Here is a 22,055-nt window from a genome sequence, read left to right on the forward strand (position 1 = left end):
TGTATTCGGTCGTAATTATCTCTTTGGTCGTCTGCTCCGCTCCGTCGTGCATGTGTGTTTGTGTGTGGCTGCCAAGCACGGCGCATTTAAAGGAACGGTACACTATTTTGTATGGATGGATTGATAGACAGTCAAATTGTCTTTTTATCATACTATATTAATTACTTATTTAACAAAATATTAGATTTTAACCGTTTGAATTTTTCATGCATTTTAATAGCTTTTCAGATTTATCTTTATGTGGGTTAAAATAACGTGAAATGATATACAGGTAGTAATGTGGTAATAATTTCACGCATAAATCGCTCCAGAGTATAAATCGCAGCCCCGGCCAAATTATGGAAAAATAAAACAAAACAAAAAAACAGCGACTTATAGTCGAGAAAATACGGTACATTTGTGTGCTTCCCATTGCTTTGCTAATATTATATTTAATATGCTGCAGTTGGCTGTGACAAATCTGGAGTCAGAAAAAGAACAATGCAGCTCCAAGTCGGTCTAATTGCACTTGTGGGTGGTAGAAAATTGCCAGTCTCATTCTGCCTTCATGTGTGTGTCATCCCACTCACTCGCGCACGTGACGGCACAGCCGAGCGCTACACGTTAGGCTTACCTGTCTTAGGCTGCGTTCAGCATTCTCGTTGGCGGGGCTTCCATCGGAGCCGTTGCTGCTGCCCGACTGCTCCTTCTCGTTCAACAAGGCTGTCGCGTAGGCCAGCGTGTCCTTCACACACACAAAGGCACCCACGTGAGTAAAGGTGGCGCTGAAGTGCATGTGTGGATATTTTTTTATTTTTTTTTCTTTACAATAGAAGGCAGATGGTCCATTTGGTGGTATTTTTAGTACAAATATATTTTAGAATAAAATGTACACACACATATGCAGATAAGTGTGTATATATGTAGACACACACACACTATCATGATGTTCTATAAATATTGTACAGTGGAAATAAAATGTCTACACACCCTGGGTCAAATGCCAGATTTTTGCAATATAAAAAAATGAAATCAGGATAACTCACTTTCAAAAAAAACCTTCTACCTTTGTCTCGTCAGACCAAAGCACATTTTCCAATACGCTTTTCAAGTGTGTTTTTGCAAAATTCGGAAACTGCACCGACAGCATGGAACAAAATGCATACATAAAGGTTGTAGAGCATGCTTAAATGTTTTTGGCCTATCATCACTTTAATGAACAGCAGCGGCTGCTTATCTTTAAGCCACGCAGGAACATCTGACGTAAACGTGCGCATACCTGCGCCGAAATAGTGCGCTGGAAGCTCTTATTGGTGGACGTCTCGTTGGACACGTTACTCTGTGGCGTCCAATAAGGTTCTGTCATCTGAGGACACGTAGAGCAAACGTGATTATCGACGAATAGTCAATTCATATACATTTCTAAAAAATGCATCTAAGCGTGCCTTCTTCTGGAGCCACTGCACTGCCCAGCTCCAGTGACCAGACAGGTCCTTGAAATAATCCTTGGCGGGAGCACACCTGGTGACAAAAATGGGGGATTTGTTTTTACCTGTACATAATATAAACAGTCAATTTGAATGGATCACGGTGGTTGCTACGAACTTCTGTGCCAACGTGACCAAGAACTTGACACACTGGTAGCAGCGTCTGCTGTCCACGTTGTTGCTCTGGTGCATCAAAGCTGCGGGCGGAAGATGCAGAGCTTCATAGAGCTTTTCAAAGATCGCATTCAAGTATGTAGCGAGATACTTAGGTAGGTAAGGAAGTGGGTAGGAGGGACGAGCAATCAATCAAATGAAATCCATATCGCAATGGAGTATTATTTATATATGTGAATATTTCATTATTTATACAGTCTCTCGATAAGTTCAGTGCGTAAGTGGTGTCCTCATATCATTGTTGCATGAAACGTAATAAAAGTTGAAGTGATCAAGCCCCAGATTTGTTTGCATTATTGTTGTGATCTGATTTATGACTTACTGACCGAGGTTTACGCCACACTTGTGTGGTAGCATTTTGTTGTCGTAGTGAACGCTTAAAAGACTGCAAGTCAAAATGTGTAGAAAGTTAACTGTAATTGAAGTAGATTAAAAAAAAAAAACAATCATAATAATTCAAGGTTCATTTGCCATTATTTTAACGTAAAATGATTTAGTATATTGTAATCCACATTCATTTATTGTACTGTGTTTGTTAAAAAATACGGTCTGAAGAGGACTTTGAAAAAAAAAAAAAATCGCTTATTAAATCACGATGGCAATATTGGGCGGAAAAAAATTGCAAATGGATTATTTTTCACAATTGTTCAGTCCTCGTGGGTTGGTAGGCAAGTAGGTAGATACGTAAGTTAACTAGCTAAATTAGGAATGTAAGAAAGTTGCCAACTAGATAGGTAAGTAAGTAGTTCAAACTTTTTGAACATCATACAGCCGTAGTAAAAGTAAGGGATTTATTTCACCCCACGAAAACAGATAATGTAATCTAGACTACCGTAATTGAATGAATTAAAAAATTGAGAACTTGAGATGAGATGATCAGCGACTTACCTAGCAGGCCTTTCTCTGACTCAAAGGCATACTTGAGCCTCTGGGACTGCAGAGGGTCCTCCACGACCTGAAGCAGACAAATTGACGCTCATCAGCATATGGGTGACACGCACGCGTGCCACTCGAGGCTGCCTGACGACTCACCAGAACCTCCTGCAGCATGTGAAAAATGTTCTTCAACTCGTGAGGCGGCGCAGTCTCCAGCTGCGTCTAACAGGACGTAAACCATTCGCGAAGGGTTAAAATCACGAAAAGAAGCAAGATCGGAAATGTTGCGCAGGGGTTACCTTGAGGAGCTGCAGCACCCCCAAGGAGAAGGGCTCGTTGCAGTAGGAGCAGTAGGTCACCATGCCGATGAGCGGCGTCAAGGGACCCGACAACTCTCGCATGGCGAACATCACCTGGGCATGTCAGGAAAAACAGAGGTATGCTTTACTTGGATGGTTAGCGAGCGGGATTCTGCCCCAAAAAATCTATGCAAGCCTTAAAATTTTTATTTTTTTTTTCAAGAATATGTTCTATGCAAGCCCACTAGTTGAAACGGGGCATTCTGATAAATATTGCGTTTTTGGGATAAATGTTAATCCCCTTGTTTTTAGCCATCTCTGGCGGCGGCCATTTTGTCACTTCTGTCGACTGAAAATGACATGACAACTGCTCACAACGACCAATCACGGCTCAGATTCAGAAAACAGGTCAGCCGCGATTGGTCGTTGTGAGCAGTTGTGATGTCATTTTCAGGCGACAGAAGTGACAAAATGGCCGCCCCCATAGATGGCTAAAAACGAGTGCATTTTGCTGCTTAATTTATATTCCACAAATGCAAATGGAATAAATGTTAATCCCCTTGTTTTTAGCCATCTCTGGCGGCGGCCATTTTGTCACTTCTGTCGACTGAAAATGACATGACAACTGCTCACAACGACCAATCACGGCTCAGATTCAGAAAACAGGTCAGCCGCAATTGGTCGTTGTGAGCAGTTGTGATGTCATTTTCAGGCGACAGAAGTGACAAAATGGCCGCCCCCAGAGATGGCTAATGACACATGGGCCTAGGGAGTTCATCTGGGTACTAAAAAAAATACAGGAGGGTTGATACATGAGCAAGAAGGGACCCTTTGAAATTTGGTGTGAAAAATAAAAACTACAAAAAGGTTGATACCTGCACAACCAGGTAAATAAATGTAGGGGCAAAAAACTACACAAGATGATTGACACATGGGACAATGAAGTTAATTTGGGTGTAAAAAAAAAAAATAAATAAAAAATACACAACAGTTAAGACGTGGGCCAAAGAACAACTCTTTCAATTTCTGTGCAAAAAAAATGTTGGGGGTTGACATATGGGCCAAGGAAGTAAAATTTGGGTGCAAAGAATGTCATTTTCGCTTTGAATTTTGGCTCTTTTTTTTTTTTTTTTTTTTTAAACCAGTATTGACACATGAGCCAAAGATGAGGCCTTTAAATTACCTCGAGAAGGTAGGGTTGTCCCTCTGGGGTGAAGACGGTTGCCAGGATGTCTGAGTGGAGAGGCAGGCGTGGCGTGGAGGACGGGATGCTGCCGACACGGAGGCTGAACCCTTCCGGAGCTGCACCGAGGACGAGGACGCGGAACACGATGAGCTGGATCGCGCAAGTCGTATGAATATGAATACTGGGATAGAGGCGGTGCCTCACCGTGCGTCCGCTGGGAATCGAGGTCCGAGTGCATTGTGATGAGCGCCAGAGTGCTGTGGAGGTGGAGAAACTCTCGAGCCTGGGCCGGACTCCACCGCCGGTTCTACAGGGACACAAGGAGAACCAGAACACAGAGGAGAAGTGTCGTAAAAAACGAAAAAGATAAAGTAAAGAAAGTAACCGGCGGAAACGGGCATGTGGCTACCTGGTTGTTTTGGCGATTGGGTCCCAGAAGGAAAAGGAGCATCCGGCGATAGGCTGCGTGTTTCAACAGCAGTTGGCAAGCTTCACAACCCTGAGTGAAAACACATCATTTTGTTATTTGTACATGGAACAGCTGGGGCAGAGAGCAGGGGTGGGCACATTTTTCGGATCAAAGTCCATAATAGAGTCTTAAAAACGGTCACTGGTAGATGACCTAATAATGTATTCTCATTCTTTTGGGAGGTATTACAGTACCAAGCCCTGCCACGAAGAGCAAAAATTCATAGCAGTAATTCCCCCTTACAAAACTTTAGAATCAATTATAGATGCCACAAGATGGCGGTATAGCACTGCCTTTCTATTAGACAGAGTGATGGCCTACCCTAAATGAAGCTCCTCTCCTCACTTTAACATAGTTCTTGGCACTAAGATAGTGCCAAAGCATTACTAAAGACACCTCCCACCCAAAAAATAAAAAATAAATAAAAATTAATTCATAAATTAGAACGTTTAAAAACCAGGATATGTGTACCAGACTTAAAGCGGAAGTCAACGCAAACATTTTTTTTTCAAGGATATGTTCTATGCAAGCCGTTTGTGGAATAAGTGTTATTCCCCTCGTTTTTAGCCTTCTCTGGGGGCGGCCATTTTGTCTATTGTCGACTGAAAATGACATCACAACTGCTCACAACGACCAATTACGGCTCAGATTAAGAAAACAGGTCAGCCGCGATTGGTCGTTGTGAGCAGTTGTGATGCCATTTTCAGTCGACAGAAGAAAAAAATGGCCGCCCCCAGAGAAGGCAAAAAACGAGTGCATTTTGCTGCTTAACTTATATTCCACTAATGCAAAATGAATCAGAATGCCGTGTTTCAACTAGTGGGCCTGCTGGGAACATATTCTTGAAAAAAAATATGTTTGGGTTGACTTCCGCTTCAAGTTTCCTTTGCTACCTTCTGAGAGAAGTTATTGAAGAGACTGAAGTACTGCGCGCAGTTCTTGACGTTCTCGGGAACGTCCTTGTCCAGCAGCGAGAGCAGGGCGTCCGTCAGGCTGTCCAGACCCGGGTCAGCAAAGTGCAGTGCGCTCTCCAAAGTCTTCTCCAGGATGGACGCCACCACCACCCGCACTTCCCTCATGCCGCACTCCAACAGACAAATCCTACAGGATGGAAAAAAACCGATTATGACACAAGCCATTAACAGAACAAAAATGTGTGCGCCCCTGAGACGCAGATGCTTTTGTTTTCCCAGTTAAGTCAAGCGATGACCCATGCATTACTAATCCATTCATTTTCGCATTAATTATCATTATTTTTTAGTAATTCAACTCAACTTAGTGCTTGCTCAAACGGGGTTCAGTTGGTTTTGTAAGAATAATTCCCACCTGGTCATTTCCCGTCCCTCCGGTCCAACCAGGTACTGAACCATCCACTGGCAGGCGGCGCTGCTTTTTGACAGCAACACTTCTACCGTGGCCATCCACTCCTCGGTGTCCACGCTGTGCAAACATTTGTTAGGGAGAAGATCGCGACATAAACGCAACCGCTCATGTTGGTGCTCGACGTGTTTGTTCATACCGGAGCTTCTTTTTGGTGTGCAGGTAGGTGTGGAAGAGGAAATGCACAGCCAGTTGGAGACTTTCTTTGGCCATGGCCTGGTAGTCCGGGTGCTTCAGCTTGGTCTGTAACAAACAAAGAGGTTGTGACTGAAGTTGTTGGCAATCATTGTTGGGTGCGTTGTCTGCAACCCAAAATGAACACATCTGTTGTTTACACCGCTCAGGAAAAAAAAAAAATAAAAAAATAACAGCAATTGTAATTGCTTTTACTTTTATTAAGTTCGAAACTGCAGTCATGAAAATATATTCCAATAAGCACCTGGTAATGACATTTGAGTAAATTAAATGCCAGCGCATAGCCACCATATAGCCAAATATGATATTTTTGGAAAAAAAGAAGAAAAAAAAAAGAAGAATGAATTATTACCATCTGATGATGTGCCTTTCAATTGTTTTTTTGTGTTTAAAGTGGAAATCAACCCAAACTTCTTTTTTTCAAGAATATGTTCTATGCAATCCCACTAGTTGAAACAAGGCATTCTGATAAATATTGCATTTGTGATGTCACTGAAAATGACATCAAAACTGCTCACAACGACCAATCACGGCTCAGCTTTAGAAAACAGGCGAGCTGTGATTGGTCGTTACCTGAGCACTGGGCAGTTGTGATGTCATTTTCAGTCGACAGAAGTGACAAAATGGCCGCCCCCTGAGATGGCTAAAAACGGGTGGATTTTGCTGCTTAACTCATATTCCACAAAGACAATATTAATCAGAATGCCGTGTTTCAACTAGTGCCTGCTGGGAGCATATTCTTGAAAAAAAAAAATATGTTTGGGTTGATTCCCTGTTTAAGGATGATTATTAAGAAAATAATACTATTGTTTCTTTTCTCTCTTTTCAATCACTGATGAATTAGGCAGCTTAAACAACAGAGTGATGACAATATTTTTTTAAAATATTAAATAAAATAAATAAGTAAATAGTAATAATAATAATAATAATAAATTTAGTTGTGAAAATTAGGACTAAGAACTTCACACATAAAGTAAAGCACATCGAGACGTACTGCATTGACAGAGGCCAGCGAGAGCGTGAAGTTGAAGTAGTCGCTGTTGTAGACGTCTCTGTTCCTCATGAACTTGAGATTCTCATCCCTCACCATCTACTCTCGGGGAGACAGAGCCAGAGGTGAAGGAGGTGACGCAAGCGCGTCAACAAATTGGGCACGGGAAGCTCGAAGCCCACCTGGTAGATGCTGGCGGGCATCTTTTCCACAAAAAGGCCTTTCTTCTCGCCCTTGCGGACCAGGCGGGTGAGCAGGGTGAGGCGGTCGTTGTTGGCCCTGGGGGGGCGAGGGGACGACTGCGGCGAGACGTCGGGTGACGAGGGGGCGGACCTTGAAAACGTAGATGATATGATATCAGTACTTTTTTTTTTTTTTTTTTAATTCGTCCGTGCTCCTAAGTAGGGACAAAGCGATTCATTGACTGATATTTTAAAATTGGAGGCAAAAAAACCCTGCAGATTTTCATCAACAGCTCACTTTTGCCACCGCTGCTGACTGATGATACATTTATTGATCATTTTAAGATGTAAGAAGGGACGTTGACTCACAGTGTGAGGTCCTCTGCTTCCTGCCTCATGATGCTGACTCGGCTTTTTTTGGGCAGGACGGGTGAGTTTTGCTCGCTGATTTTCTGATAAAACAACATGTAGGCATTCCAGTATCTCCTCCTCACGTCGGGGTAGGGATTGGCTGCAAACAAACACGCACGCAAGAATCAAGACTTTGCCGAGGCCCTGTACAGAGATCGAAACAGCTTGCGTATGATCCTCACACTGGTCGTAAACTTTGGGCCGGTACTCTCCTCCGAAGCACTCATACTCCAAAGTTTCATCGTTCATGTCAAACTCCTCTACCACGTTGTCGTTGAACTTGTACCAACGTCCACGTGAGCTGCCGCTGCGCACAAGTAGACAGAAACTGTGACTCGAAGGATCCTGGTGTTTATTGTTTACCAATTGAATGCTCGTTGACTTACGCACTCGCAAGTCAAGGTACACTGTACATGAAGGAGAGGGCCCCTTACCGTCTATCTTTAATAAAGGAGTAGTAGTGGCCGGCGTGTGCCTGACCGCTGTGAACCACCACGCCCACCAACTCGTAGTTCTCCGAAATGGTGACCTTCTTCCTGGGTGAGCCTCCGGACGTGGCGTCACCTCGGCCCTCGCCGCCCTCCCCGCTGCAGTCTTGACGCGCCATGCCGGAGACGGTGTACGGCTCCATGTTTAGCACCCAGGGGAACTGTAAACGCGGAAGGTTTACACCTCTTTTATCCGCACACGGACAAATAATCTCCTCCTTCGATACGCACCCGAATCTGTTCGTCATATTTGATGGAGCGTCCGCTTTCCCAGTCAAAGCCGAAGCGCATGAGATGAATGCAGAGAACGCTGGGGAGCGATTTGATGCATGTCCTCTTTACAGTGGTCCTCTGTACATGTGAATACAAAAGACATTGTAGGATTGTTTGACAGAAAAAATAATTCAACAAGACAAGAGATTGTTTACGTGCCTTTTCCTTGCATTTCTCACAGTAGTAAGCGTTGCTGCCCTCCAGGACCTCCCCTCGGACAAACTGGTCCAGTGAGATCTCCAGACTTTGGCAGGACGTCACACCGAGGTTCAGCGCCATGAACGTCTCTTCACGCTCGTACCTGTAATACAGTTTCCAAATAATTGCCATAGAAGCGATGACATAATCTACATGTGCACACACACTACTAGATACTACTACTAATAATAATGTGCCAATAGTTTATAAAGTTTGTTCAATGCGAAATTGTTACAGTGGCGACTACTTCAATACATTATTTTGCCATCAAAACCACATTTTCATTGTTATTGGTGGTGTTTTATAGAAGAAAAGGAGATGAGATGTTTGACGTGTCACTGAAGTAAAAATTATGAGCATAAAAGTCACTGTTGTGCATAAAACAAATCTTTTGACAAAAAGCTTGTTGTTGCTGTGAGCCTTGAAAGATCAGTCGGAATGCTCTAAATTGGTGGGCACTCAATAGGTTCTGTTTCTAAAATGGCTGGCATTAAAAAAAGTTATGAGCTCAGTCGCTGAACGAATTAAACTCTTAAGTCAAGGTAAAGCTGTACTAAAATAGTTTTCCACAATATTCCAATGTACTGAAAAGCACCCGTATATGAGAGAAGGAATGTCGCTCTTGTATCGTATTTTATAAGCTTGTGCGGGCGTACCTAATGTTGTGACCACAGCAAGAAAAATCGTAATTTACGACTCACCTATGAGGACAGTCTTTGCAGATCTTTTGGTCGGAAAAGATGCCCTGGAACGTGTTTTTGAAGATTTGCTCGCGGCCCATTTTCTGGCAGAAGGGAAAAGTCATATTTAATGCACGGTAACAAACACACACAGCTGATATAAGATGAAGATCATACCTTGAGATGTTCGTCAAGCTGGTCCACCAAGCTGGTGAAGAATTCATACGCGTCCTGTTGCTCTCGTACGTACAACTCTTTGTTCCACATCTTGAAGATCTAAAACACACCATTTAAAATGTCCGCTAATATTTAAAAGGGCCTTGTTTCACTTTCATATTATATTATATTTTATTATTATTTCATATGTGACAAAATTGTCTTTTAAAAAAAAAAAAATTATTCATACCTTCCAAAAGTTCTCCGGAACGTAGTACTGCAGTTTGCTCTCCATCAGGTGACCAAACAAAGACTGAACCTGGTAGAAGACACTCTCATCGGGCTGGTCTGTGTCGTCCTCAATGGACAGGAACGCCTACAGAACCAATCAACACGCACATGAACGCTCATGTACATAATATAGATTTATTTAAAAAAAATAAAGGGAAACCATATATACCTCCGGTAAGCCAGGCTGCATGTATAGCTGCTGGAAAACAGCATTCATGTAACACGTGGCTCCACCGTTCTTCAGGCCCACGAAACCCGAAACCGAGCGGCTCTCCACAGGGGGAAGATACTGACATAGGCGAGATAAGAGTTCAACTTCGCGGCTCACTTATCCGTAAGCGTCGAATATCGGTGCCTTACATCAAACTCTTTGCAAAGCGACGGGTCGGACTGGTGGTGCATGGAGAGCAACTCTCTGGTGATCAGTCGCAGGTTGGAGAGGGAGCTGTCGGCCAGCATCACCAGGACCTCGTAGGCCGCCAGGCGGCTGCTGGCTGTGCTGCACCTGAGTGAGATAGTAGAGAAAAATCTCAGGGTGGCAGTTTTAACCTGGAACAAATGATTTCCTCAAAAATAATCAGATTACACTACAAAAGTATATAGTAGAAAAATAAATGATCGCTTGAAAAAAAAAAAAAAAACAATGTAGGGGGGTGTTGGCTATGAACCGTTGAATTATGAGCAGGGAATATTGTCCAATAATCAGCCCTAAATTGAGAATATTTCCTCTCTTTTAATCAAATCAGCAAAGTCCCGTTTATCGCATGTCTTTAAACTAGGCACAAACACACGGATAAGAGGAAACAGAATTACCATGATGAAAACATGCAAAAACTACAGTTGACTAAATAAACCAGTCTTCATTTTGTCTATTTCTTTTCTTGCTTCATATCCAAGTCAGCAACGGTTTTATCTTCAAACATAATCCTGAGCGATTATCCTGTGATGTGGTTAACGTCTTACTTGGGGTGGAAATCGTGGCTGGGGGCCGGGGAGGCGGTGGAGTTGGAGGTGTTGATGATGATGCGGGACGCTCGGAACAGGAAGTCATCCAAGAGCTGCTGGATCAGCGATGGGCCTGCGGAGGGAGAGTCAGGCGGGGTCATGTGACGCACAAGGGCAACTGTGCATATCGATTGTCTGAACTCGTGACTCGGTCTGAGCGATTAATTGTTCGATTAATTACGCTAACGTAACGCTACGCTAACGCTGCGGCAGCCACAGCATGCTTGATCCGTTTCGAACCAAAAGACAGACGAAAAGATGCTTAATAATGAGACGCCGCTGAGTGGTAATACCCTCGGCCGCTTGTTATTATAAGTAGGCCTTATCTTACTTTCTTACCGGGCGGCGTGTGTGATGTTACTAAATGGAGATCAGGTAAGCTTTAATTTTATACATGTATGTTTTATTTATTCATCCATCTACCGGTATATGTTAAATTGAGTGAGTGATTTAAGAAGTGCAGACCACGTTTACATATCACGTTTCATGAAATGAAGTGACGTGTGGTGTAGAGCCACTGGATTATTATTAGGGATGGCTTTTGTGACCCACAAAGCATGGTCGCTAAATAAGACTGCCCTCAAGTTTCACTTCCTGATAATTGTAGGCGTCCCAATACTTTTGTCCACACGCACTCACCGAGGTGTTCCTTCTCCTTGCCGCAAAGCGAGAGCAAGGTCTTGATGAGTCTCAGGTGTCCCGCCAGCAGGATGTTGTCCGCCTCGCTGGTCTCCATCTCCGAGCTCCAGCTGGGCTCGAAGTTGTCCAGCCAAGAGATTTCGTCCTCCAGCATGGTGGCGGTGATGACTTGCGATGCCTCCATCTCCGAAGCTGCATGGGGTAAGCGCAAGGGTGGCGAGGGATCACGATAAGGTATCAAAGCAGCCTTAATGTGCAAACTTTTAAACTTGGAAGTCTTGTTTGCCTTTAAAAGGCAGGGACTGGTAGAGTGGTGTGTGATGAGAGACACAGACAAATTGGTTACTGTGTTTTACCTTGTTTACTCCGCCACGCCTCTGTGTGTGTGTATGACGTTGTAAATACATTCTTGACAGTTTGGCTGCAGCTTAGCGTTGACATTTTCAAACGCCAGCGAATGTGCGACTAAGCAAATTTGATGTTGAAAAGAGCATCGGTGACTGTCCTTTCCCACATGCGATGTCATTATTGTAAATAAGGATACAGTAAACAACAATTTATTGATTGGAAAAACTATTGCTGTTTTTGCCATGTCTCCTATTAAAATGTTTCTTTAGCGCCACCCAGTGGCCTCTTGGTTCCAAGCACTTATGTTGAACTTTGGGGAGGAGCTTCATTTAGGCAGACCATTGCTTTGTCTATTAGAAAAAAATGTTTTGCTGCCATCTTGTGCCAAATGCAGGCAATTACAAATCTTTATGAGTCTTGCTGCTATCCGCGGAAGGGCTCGGTCACTATCACCCGTGAATATTGGGGTACTATAAAAACCCTTGAAAAACAATTGCTTAAAAAAAAAAAATCGGAAGTAGAGCGGAAGTGTGATCGAGCGACCATGATATAGTGGGGGAACACTCCACTTTTTGGGAGTTCCTCTCCAGAATGTATCGTCATGACTTTTAACGCTTACTTGTTAAATCATCCAGTAGCTGACATCGCAGGTCAAAGTATTCCGTGCACTGGGACAGCAATCTGTCGATTAAATTAAACCAACAATATTAGCGCCTCGTACCGTTTCCGTCACTTTCTGACCTTTGTCCTTTTCTAGGATTTACCTCTGGTTGACTCCTCTCATAACCGAAGTTGGACTCCACAGGGGCAGCTGAGCAGTGAGGATGACCGAGAGAAGGAACAAGTTGGGTTTCTGCACGTCAGCGAAGCCTGACGTGTCCGACTGGCTAAGAGTGTAAAGCTGGTCACAGGCCACACGGCGGATCTGAAAGAGAAGCAGATATGCGATGATTTAAAAAAACACTTTTAGGGCAGTCTTTTCCAACAATTACTGCGTCAAAGCACATACTTTAAAATAGAAAAATCTCACAGCCCACCACCAAACGAAAATGTCCAAAATCGTGTAAATGTCCATGTATTGAAATAATGATCTCGTCTCAATTTACTCACAAATTTATTTACTCGGTCTAACATTTGGGCCTGTGAACACTGCGCTATTTTTATTTATTTAATAATAAGGTTATATTATGTTCTTTTTTTAAGTGTGGTCTTAAGACACAGAGGAGGTGCTGCAGGAGTGTTTCAATGTCACCAACTGGTTTGATGTTTCTTAAAGTGGAATATTTTCATTTTATTTTTTTTACTGCCGTAACAGCTGAAATTAACCCTCTGGGGATCAATGAAGCATATCTTATCTTACTCTGTTGCAATGGGTGGCTACACAGGTTAATTGCACATTGCCCATCCAGTGAATGAGCGTTTACTTGCTCTCTTGGTGCGACGTGTCGTTAAATAGATGAACAAAGATTAGTCCATTCATTGAAATGGGATAAACTCCCAACGCACACCTGACGCTGTGTTTGGCAATCACTGTTTCAAGGGGGGTGGAAATAGGATTTTAACTCATTCACTGCCAGACATTTTCAGACCTTCTTTTACCCTAACGTTTGAAAAAAAATTTGAAAAAAATATAAATTAGTTCCTGGGATTGAATGGCTGGTCTGTGAAAAGACAAATAAATACGTCAATGGCAGTGAATGAGTTAAAGTGGACATATTGTGGAAAAGTCACTTGTACCCAAGTAGTTGGGTCTATGGAGTGCATGGCCACCCAGCAAGTGTGAAATTAAACAACAAAGCAAATATTTTATTATTTTTGTACCTTTTCATCTATTATGCGACAGTGTCACAGACACGTTTAGTAAGATGCCAGGAAAGCTGAGAAGAAAAAGAAATGTTTCCGTGAAATGTAGTTTACCTCTCCGCTGGGAGATCCTAGCAGCACATCAATGATGAAGTCGTTGACAGACGGCAGGTTGTAAAAAGAGGCTGAGGAGAGAAGATGCCATTGCAAAATAAAGTACAGAAAGCTCCAATTCTAATCATTGCGAACGTGACTTGTGGCGTGATTCTTACACAGCTGCTGACAACGTAGCTGCAGGCAGGTGACCAGGAGCGACAGAGCCTCGCGAGCAATGATGGCATCTTTTATAGAGACGCTCTGCTGCCGGACGCAAATGCCGGCGTGCAGTGCGGTTGGCGTGGTCTCTCCCTCGCTGCTGGAGCTGCAATTACTTCCTGCAAACAACAAACATTTGGTTAGTATTGTGATTTTAGCCATTCTTCAACATTTTCTCTTTAACTCATTCACTGCCAGACATTTTCAGACCCTTTTTCACCCCTAACGTTTGAAAAAAAAAATGAAAATAATTAGTGCTGTCAAGCGATTACATTTTTTGAGTAATTAATCGCAAAATTTTCCATAATTGATGGTGATTAATCGTATTTTTTAACTACAATGTTTTACGAAGCTTGGAACGGATATTTACGTGAGTAAAATCTTGGAATTAATGTGGAGAAAAAAATAAAAGCATATTTCGATTCAAAGACTGTTCTTCTAGCTTTTTTTGATCCTTGAATGCGATTCTTTTCCTGTAAAATACAACAGCTGAACGATACACCACAGACGTACAACTAATATGGTATTTGAATTTGTGCAAATTATTTTGGATTTCTCCAATGAGCTGTCAAGCAACTTTTTAAAGCAAAACTACGTCAAGGTCCGTCTTTGCGATAGTGATTTTCCTCCAAGTTTGGCTGCACAGTGAGCAGAGGTCAACTGCTACATGAAGTAAATAAAACTGAGCTGTGTTTTTTTTTTTTTAGTGCGTTATGAAATTTAAATGAATTTAAATGCTTTAATTTTGACAGCCCTAAAAAAATATAAATAAATTCCAGGGATTAAATGGCTGGACAGTTAAAGACAAGTAAATTCGTCAATGGCAGTGAATGAGTTAAATACCTACTGAAGAACGCAGTCATCATTTTTTTCCAAATAAAAGAAAAAAATGTCTCTGACATTTTTCAGTCAAAACACGCAATGTAATGTCCGCGAGCACTGCGATGCAATTTCCCACCTGTGCTACTGACTCTGGTGCGCACTCCCTGAGATAGAAGTGAGCCATGGGTCTCTCTGATGGGCTGCGGACTGCCGACAAGGTCCAGTCGCCCCGCCGCCGCCGCCCAGGTCAGTCGCATGAAACAGGCCACGGTGGAGGTGAAGTCGCCTACCTCCATGGTCTACAACAAAGAGGGAGCACAGATGTTGACGCTACAAATGCGCTCCAAGGATAGTCCTGTTTGGTTGCAATGTATTCCTAAAAGAGGGCCAGACGCAAACTGACAATTGGTCACTCGAGCTACGACCACCGCAGACAACCAACGTTAAGTGTGCTGTATTGGCCATTTCGAGTATACAATAAGAGCAGTAAGCATATATATTTCAAAATTCATTATGTGCAGTACCTGAATAGCCACGCGAGCAGCGGGTATGATCTCCTCCACTCGAATGGACGAGCGCTCGGAGAGCGACATCTGCCTGTAGGAAGATTTCTCCGGTGTCGCGCAGAGGGAGAGCTGGCGGCCAGTGCGGCCCGCGTTGCGGAATGGGCGGGAAGACAGCGCCTCGCCGTCCCGGATGACATCATCATCCAGTGCCATGGGCATGCTCTGGCCAACCAGAAGGAACCTGTGATTTAAAAACAACAACAACAAAAAAACAAAAAACAGTTGAGCACGGGTGATACGACTCTCAGTGATCTATGAAGCGCTGCACCTGGCCAACTGAAGACAGATGGAGTAGACGCCTTGTCGGGTCTCGTAGTCCACCTCTGATGGGATGGAGTCTCTTTGCATAACATTCACCACCAGACTGCAAGTGAACAGAGACTTCATTTAGGAGAAGAACAAAATATACTTGTGGGGGCTTGTACGGTTTTCAGGCTGCGAACTGTGAACCATGAAATAATAACCAAATCAGTAAGCATGAGGGATGTCACAATATCGGCAATATCGCGACAAGGATTTTAAAATTGCCACTATAAATCGTTGTTGTCATGTCACGATATTAATAGCAGCAAATCTGTTACAAGCCCAAGTTGTTTTCCCATTTGTGCAGTTCCAGCCTAGACACTTACACGCGGACGCATCGACGTCACGCGTCATTCAACCAGGCCCCGCCTCTTAAAGGTACACGCATGTACACAGATACTACAATATCCACATGACTTTCGGTAGATTTTATGCTCGCAATTTGTTTTTAGTGTTCAAATAGGTTTACAATGTGTGTAAAAACTGCGCTTTAATATGTTTAAATGTGTTAAACGCGTGTGGGGGAGGGGTAAAACTAGTTTTAAAATGTTTTTATATGGTCGTTAGGTATTACAAATTGTCACCTTCTGCATCTGGAACACGATGCACGGGATTCCACTGTACCATAATTATGACTATACAACTGCGTCGGTTAGTGAGATTGCGGCGCGTTACGATACGGTCGTCAATGTAGAAACAGAAAGTATTTTCATGTACTGTATGTGTCATACCTGAGGCCTCCTGCTTTGAGAAAGTTGTCACAGAAGGACTTGCTGCTGGTTTTAGCCATCTCATCGTCAGATGTGGGCATGAGTTTTGAACTAAGCACCTGAGATGTAAATGAAAAACAGTGAGAATCTTATTTGGTTAAATGCATACACAACACTAGGTACACTTGCACAATATAATGGCATCCAATTCAAGAGCTGCTGCTAATTGAAAAATACGTTCTTGTAGTTTGCAGCTCTTAAGAGCTAAAATAATTTTTAGAAAAGGCCTTATTTTCTTTTTCTTGTTACATTTCGCAGGGGCGCCTTAGTTTGAAGCATATTTTCTGTGCGTCTATGTAGCCTACCTCCAGGTTGTAGAGCACTCTAAAGGTGGACATGCCCGGGGCCGAGGACCTGAACAAGGACTCCAGGATGGATGCGGCGCTGGGCTGGTGCTGATTTTTGGAGGCCATAGATGGTGAACGAGAGCCGGTCCCCTGGCCAAGGGTGAACAATGTCTTCTATAAGAAGAATAAACGGTAGAAGGAGTCTGAATACACTGTGACACCATGCTGCCTCCCACAGGTCAGTCTTGGTACTACAACAAACGTATGTGAGTTGTGTGCTGTTAACTTGAGTAAACCATACACAGAAAATAATATTCCTTTGTCATTTATGGTGGCCTGTCTCATTGTTAAACATTAAATAATAATAATATTCATTAATAATAATAATAAATGGCCGGCCATATACCTGATGGCTCCATACGCTGGATTCTTTGGGGACAAAGTTGTCAAGAGCGTCCTGCACCTCGGGATCTGTTGGGATCAGGAGAAGCAGCTTCCTTACGCGCAGAGTGATCCTGGGAGAAGAGTAAAGACATTTTGTTGTCAGCTGACCTGACTTCTTGCCAATATATAGGTGTATCTTAACAAATTATATAGTGTTAGTTATTTCATTAGTTCTATTTAAAAGCAGAACTTATATATCATAAACCCGTGAGCACGGACTGTTTGCTGAGGAGCGTGACCGAGCCCCTCGGCGCAAATAAAGTACAAAAAGTGAGACATTTGCAATTTCTGGAGAAATTGCGCATGCAGGCTGAAATGCTGAATGTTCAAATATTGAAATGTGGATTTTTGAACGATGTGGAATGATATTGAATTTTTTGTGCGGCGTGGACATTTTGGCATGTGGAAAGTCATTCCCAAGGGGAATTGAATGAGCTGAAATCGTGTTGAAAGAGTCCTTGGGAATAAGTAAGGAAAATGTTTATCGGAATTGTAATGGTGAAAACTTAGGATTTTTGGTCAGTGGGGAATTTTTGGCGAGTTGGAAATAGTTCCCAAGGTGAATTGAATGAGCTGAATTATTTAAATTCACATGGGTATGATGTAAATGTGTAATGCTGAATGTTCCACTGAATGATAAACAACATTCATTCCTTAAAGTGAAACTTGGTCTCATTAGGAATCAATGGGGAATTTCGGGGTGAAAAATTTTGAATTTTGGAAAAAAACGTGACTATTTGGAATAAGGAAAATACGAGCCCCCATGATGTGAATTTTTAGAATATGTTAAAATTGGAATAATGTGAATGAAATGAATTATGTGGAAGGAGACACATGTCGAAAAAGTGTGAGGGGTACAAAAAAAAAGAGCAATAATGAGTGAAGGCTTCACACAGTTAATGCCCTCACCAAAAACCTTGGGAATTACCTATTTTAATAGTTTAAAGAGTAAAAAAATACCACAAACTATGATCCCAAAACACATCCTTATCATTAAAAACTCACCGCAACAAGATCACCCCAAATAGAAATACTGTACAGATTATTTAAAAAAAAACAAAATTTTTTTTTTTTAAATTTAAAAAAACAACGGAAGTGTTTTTTTTAATTTTAATTACAGAATTACAAATATATGGGGGATTTCTGTTCAGCGTTTTCTACCTGCTTTCATCCAAGTTAGCCAGCTGGTAAAGCATCTCAAAAACGTTGCACACCAGCGCCATAACAACACCAGGCAGGGACTTCTCCTGGTAAGACAATCACACAAACATCACAACCCAAACTAAGTGTGCAAAGTAAAAACTTCTCTACCGGTCCCGCAGACGCTACCTGCTCTAGGGCGTAGGCAGAGTTGAAGACGGCCGAGCTGGAACTGCTGGAGGCTGAGGCGGACGACTCGGAGCTGCCCGAAGGCGTGCCCGTGCCCGAGCTCTTCACCGTCAGGCTCTGCTCGTCGCTAAAGCCGAGCTGGGACAGCAGTTTCTGGTCCCGATTCATGGTCAACTAACACGTGGTGAAGGGACAGCGGAGGGATCGAATGAGAGAAAAAAAGAAATAAAACAGGGATGTTGCTTAAGGTGGTGTTTCCCCGCTTTAAGCCAAATGGAGAAGACAACTTAGAATTGACATTGGCTTCAGGGGAAACATTAGGAGTACAATACTTTAATGAGGGAGTGACAGATAAAAATAAGTATTTTTTAACACCCCCCCCCCCAAAAAAAAAAAAGGAGGAACAGAGAGCTCCTATTATTGACAATCACTAACACGTACCACGCTATCATTGGCAAAGATCTGGACATTATCCACCGGGCAGCTCAAGTGCTCGGATATCTTCCACCGGATGCTTCCTATCGTCTCATTACTGTGGGTCTGCAGGGACAATGAAGCCAAAGAGAGAACGAATGAGATTTCCGCTGGAGATGCTAATCAATAAACACATATTGGAGGGCACAAGGGGAAGCGGTTACAGTACCTCTAAGGTGAAGGTGTCTTTGGTTGACTCATAGGTGATGTGAAGAGTGACGGGGTGCCCGTTGAACGAAGCCCCGTGAGGTAGTATAGTGCGAGGAACAGAGTACATATCCTACAAAAAGGGATGAAGCGGTTTACAGATGAACCCTGAGATCATTTGAAACGGTTAGCATTACCTATTTCAATTTTCATTGTCATGAATGCAGTATTCAGTGCAATGTGTTGTGCTGTGCCTAAGGGGACGTCAACGCAAACATTTTTTTCAAGTATATGTTCTATGCAAGCCCACTAGTTGAAACAGGGCATTCTGATGAATATTGCGTTTGTGGAATAAGTGTTAATCCACTCGGTTTTAGCCATCTCCGGGGGCGGCCATTTTGTCCTTCTGTCGACTGAAAATGAGATCACAACTGCTCACAACGAGCAATCACGGCTCAGATTCAGAAAACAGGGCAGCCGTGATTGGTCGTTGCGAGCAGTTGTGATGTCATTTTCAGTCGACAGAAGACAAAATGGCCGCCCCCAGAGATGGCTAAAAACGAGTGCATTTTGCTGCTTAATTTATATTCCACAAATGCAAAATTAATCTGAATGTGTTTCAACTAGTGGGCCTGCTGGGAACATTTTCTTGAAAAAAAATATGTTTGGGTTGACTTCCGCTTTAAGGATCGAGCTATGGTGAAAGTGACAATACTACCGGTTCTAGCAACTCTTACAAAAATAAAATCAAATAAAAACGTGACAAATCTACTAAAAGTTTTTTCTGGTGTTAGTGGAGACTTTTGAAGAATTAGAATCCCTCCCAGATGCTGTCAGATCAGGAGATTTTTGGTTTGCTAATCGTGATAGGAACGTTTTCACCGTCTCATCTCTAGCTGCACAGCAACAACGTTAACAGCATTTGATCACGCAGAGTGCAAAACAAAAGATTGAAGAGGCAAGGGGCCTACCTCTATAGTGATGACGTAGCGTTCAGCCAACAACAGCAGTCTTTCTATTATGACCAGCTTAGTAGATCTGGAGAAGAACAGAGAAGATTGTAAAACGGACAAAGATCTAATAATCCGGACGGATACTCACGTGTTTCGCAAATTGTACCTGGAAGGTGATTGTACGGACGTGGCCACCGTGGGCATGGCGGTGGCTGTCAGCATCTTGGTCGCTCTCGTAACAGCGTGGGTCAAAGTAGGGCCGCCCAAGGCTGAACTGGCTGCCTGATATCAAAGCAAAAAAATAAATAAATTGATCAGGGGTGTGTTTGAATAACGAAAAAAAACAACACTCACCTCTAATCTTTTATAACAATCAGCAATGAATTTCTTGTGCAATGATACTGAATCCTGTGAGGGAGAGAAGTTGATCAAAAAAAAAAACTTCACCAAAGCTTTATTCGGTCAGCAATGGTTGAATGCATTTTAACTCTTGCTTTATTTTCACCTGGTCAGAAAACGTTTGCACTGACCTTCTTCATTTTGGGGTTGAGGTTGGTGTAGCTGTATGTAATAATGAGCTGAATTGCTTCATTGGCTATCTCTTCATCAGGGGTTTCCATGGCGATACGCCAGATAAAGTCCATCCCTGCCAGGTCAAGGCGTTCCACACACTGTAACCACACCGTTTTTCCACATCAAGGATAGTTCTCGTTGCTTATTTATGGACCATCGTAACGGAAAAATAAGCGAGTGGAGACAGACCAGCTGAGTTCCTTGGCGTTTCAGTCGATGATCACACAGATTGACGTTCTCAAAGAAGGTCTTAAACAGGTTGAAACCTTGAGGGACACATAACGATGGTAGGAGGTGTATGGAATACTCAATTAGGAGGTCAATAAAAGCAACGCCTGACCGTTCATGGTGATCTCATACGGCTCCAGTTTCAGTATCTTCTCCTTGAAGAGCTGTTGCTGAACATCGCTCTCTAGATCATGCTGGCCCTTGGTGAACCACTCGAAACACATCTACGATACGAAAAAGGAAACAATGCGCTTAAGGATTGGAATGTGATCAAAAAGGACATCCATTCCATTGAGTATGGAGAAGGTAAATGTGTTTTTTTTTTTTTGTAATGCCCGGGAATTGATAGATGTCTATCATTACTTCCTATAGCAATGCATAGGTGGAAATGAGCACAATGTTTGTGTGTATATTTAATGTGAGAGAGAGATGAAGAGACATTCGAGCTGAAGTCAACCCAAACATATATTTTTCAAGAATATGCTCTGTGCAGGCGCACTGGTTGAAAGATGGCACTCTGATTAATATTGCGTTTGTGGAATACGAGTTAAGCAGCAAAATCCATCTGTTTTTAGCCATCTCAGATGACGGCCATTTTGTCACTTCTATCGACGGAAAATGACATCACAGATGATCAGGGCTCAGATAACGACCAATCACGGCTCAGCTTCAGAAAAAAGGTGAGCCACGATTGGTCGTTACCTGAGCCCCGAGTAACTGTGATGTCATTTTGAGTCGACAGAAGTGACAAAATGGCCGTCCTCAGTAACTCTTATTCCATAAATGCAATATTTATCAGAATGCTTTGTTTCAACTAGTGGGCCTGCATAAAACATATTCTTGAAAAAAATATATGTTTTGGGTTGACTTTCCCCTTTAGGAAAAGAAACACTGCATTTGCATAACTGCGCACACCTCACGGTCCAGTTCGCAAACATCCGGGCCGGACACCAGGCACTCCCAGATCTCCTTGGCCCTGTTCCAGACCAGGTAGAGGCTGGCCTCCTGGAGGAAGAAGGCCAGAAAGCGAAGGTGGCCATCCAGATACTGAAGGTGGAGAGGAAAGCGGGCCCAAAATAAGTACAGTTGTAGTAATTACGTTGCGCTGAGACAAAGAAAAAGCACCTCCTGGTAGGTGTATCTTCCGTCCACCATGGTGGAGCCGGACAGGCAACAGTTTCCGGCCGCGGTCACAGCAAGTCGATGGCAGCAAACGAGGGAGCCCGTGATCAGCTTGACGATCTCAAAGTTCTTCTTCAGGTCCTGGATGATGCTCTGTGGCAAGAAATATTCTTACTTAACTCATTCAACTGCCATTGACGTTTTTATTTGTC

General features: G+C 42.9%; 1 protein-coding gene across 2 annotated transcripts in view; it reads right to left on the bottom strand.

Annotated features, from left to right (window-relative positions):
- Positions 1-22,055, bottom strand: part of usp24 (ubiquitin specific peptidase 24) — a 40,534-nt gene that overhangs the window by 2,653 nt on the left and 15,826 nt on the right. For both annotated transcript variants that reach the window (XM_086046695.1, XM_086046693.1), the window contains 49 exons: positions 21,847-21,996; positions 21,637-21,768; positions 20,834-20,945; positions 20,683-20,759; positions 20,451-20,591; positions 20,275-20,328; positions 20,087-20,202; positions 19,939-20,005; positions 18,990-19,100; positions 18,788-18,886; positions 18,347-18,520; positions 18,179-18,264; positions 16,980-17,088; positions 16,592-16,747; positions 16,248-16,345; positions 15,482-15,577; positions 15,172-15,394; positions 14,784-14,946; positions 13,783-13,944; positions 13,625-13,695; positions 12,472-12,632; positions 12,327-12,388; positions 11,360-11,551; positions 10,679-10,793; positions 10,076-10,220; positions 9,885-10,004; positions 9,675-9,800; positions 9,446-9,544; positions 9,290-9,372; positions 8,550-8,691; positions 8,349-8,468; positions 8,064-8,278; positions 7,812-7,936; positions 7,588-7,729; positions 7,219-7,369; positions 7,040-7,135; positions 5,990-6,093; positions 5,797-5,910; positions 5,364-5,571; positions 4,411-4,500; positions 4,206-4,308; positions 3,999-4,117; positions 2,816-2,929; positions 2,673-2,738; positions 2,529-2,595; positions 1,585-1,663; positions 1,425-1,500; positions 1,259-1,345; positions 614-724 (listed from right to left, as the gene is read on the bottom strand). In XM_086046695.1, coding sequence (XP_085902821.1) covers positions 614-724; positions 1,259-1,345; positions 1,425-1,500; positions 1,585-1,663; positions 2,529-2,595; positions 2,673-2,738; positions 2,816-2,929; positions 3,999-4,117; positions 4,206-4,308; positions 4,411-4,500; positions 5,364-5,571; positions 5,797-5,910; positions 5,990-6,093; positions 7,040-7,135; positions 7,219-7,369; positions 7,588-7,729; positions 7,812-7,936; positions 8,064-8,278; positions 8,349-8,468; positions 8,550-8,691; positions 9,290-9,372; positions 9,446-9,544; positions 9,675-9,800; positions 9,885-10,004; positions 10,076-10,220; positions 10,679-10,793; positions 11,360-11,551; positions 12,327-12,388; positions 12,472-12,632; positions 13,625-13,695; positions 13,783-13,944; positions 14,784-14,946; positions 15,172-15,394; positions 15,482-15,577; positions 16,248-16,345; positions 16,592-16,747; positions 16,980-17,088; positions 18,179-18,264; positions 18,347-18,520; positions 18,788-18,886; positions 18,990-19,100; positions 19,939-20,005; positions 20,087-20,202; positions 20,275-20,328; positions 20,451-20,591; positions 20,683-20,759; positions 20,834-20,945; positions 21,637-21,768; positions 21,847-21,996 — 5,829 coding nt within the window. The remainder of the gene's footprint in view (positions 1-613; positions 725-1,258; positions 1,346-1,424; positions 1,501-1,584; positions 1,664-2,528; positions 2,596-2,672; positions 2,739-2,815; positions 2,930-3,998; positions 4,118-4,205; positions 4,309-4,410; positions 4,501-5,363; positions 5,572-5,796; positions 5,911-5,989; positions 6,094-7,039; positions 7,136-7,218; positions 7,370-7,587; positions 7,730-7,811; positions 7,937-8,063; positions 8,279-8,348; positions 8,469-8,549; positions 8,692-9,289; positions 9,373-9,445; positions 9,545-9,674; positions 9,801-9,884; positions 10,005-10,075; positions 10,221-10,678; positions 10,794-11,359; positions 11,552-12,326; positions 12,389-12,471; positions 12,633-13,624; positions 13,696-13,782; positions 13,945-14,783; positions 14,947-15,171; positions 15,395-15,481; positions 15,578-16,247; positions 16,346-16,591; positions 16,748-16,979; positions 17,089-18,178; positions 18,265-18,346; positions 18,521-18,787; positions 18,887-18,989; positions 19,101-19,938; positions 20,006-20,086; positions 20,203-20,274; positions 20,329-20,450; positions 20,592-20,682; positions 20,760-20,833; positions 20,946-21,636; positions 21,769-21,846; positions 21,997-22,055) is intronic.

This window comes from Filicampus tigris, chromosome 12, assembly GCF_054856515.1.
Source record: "Filicampus tigris isolate MCC_2025a chromosome 12, RoL_Ftig_1.0, whole genome shotgun sequence".
Lineage (NCBI taxonomy): Eukaryota > Metazoa > Chordata > Actinopteri > Syngnathiformes > Syngnathidae > Filicampus > Filicampus tigris.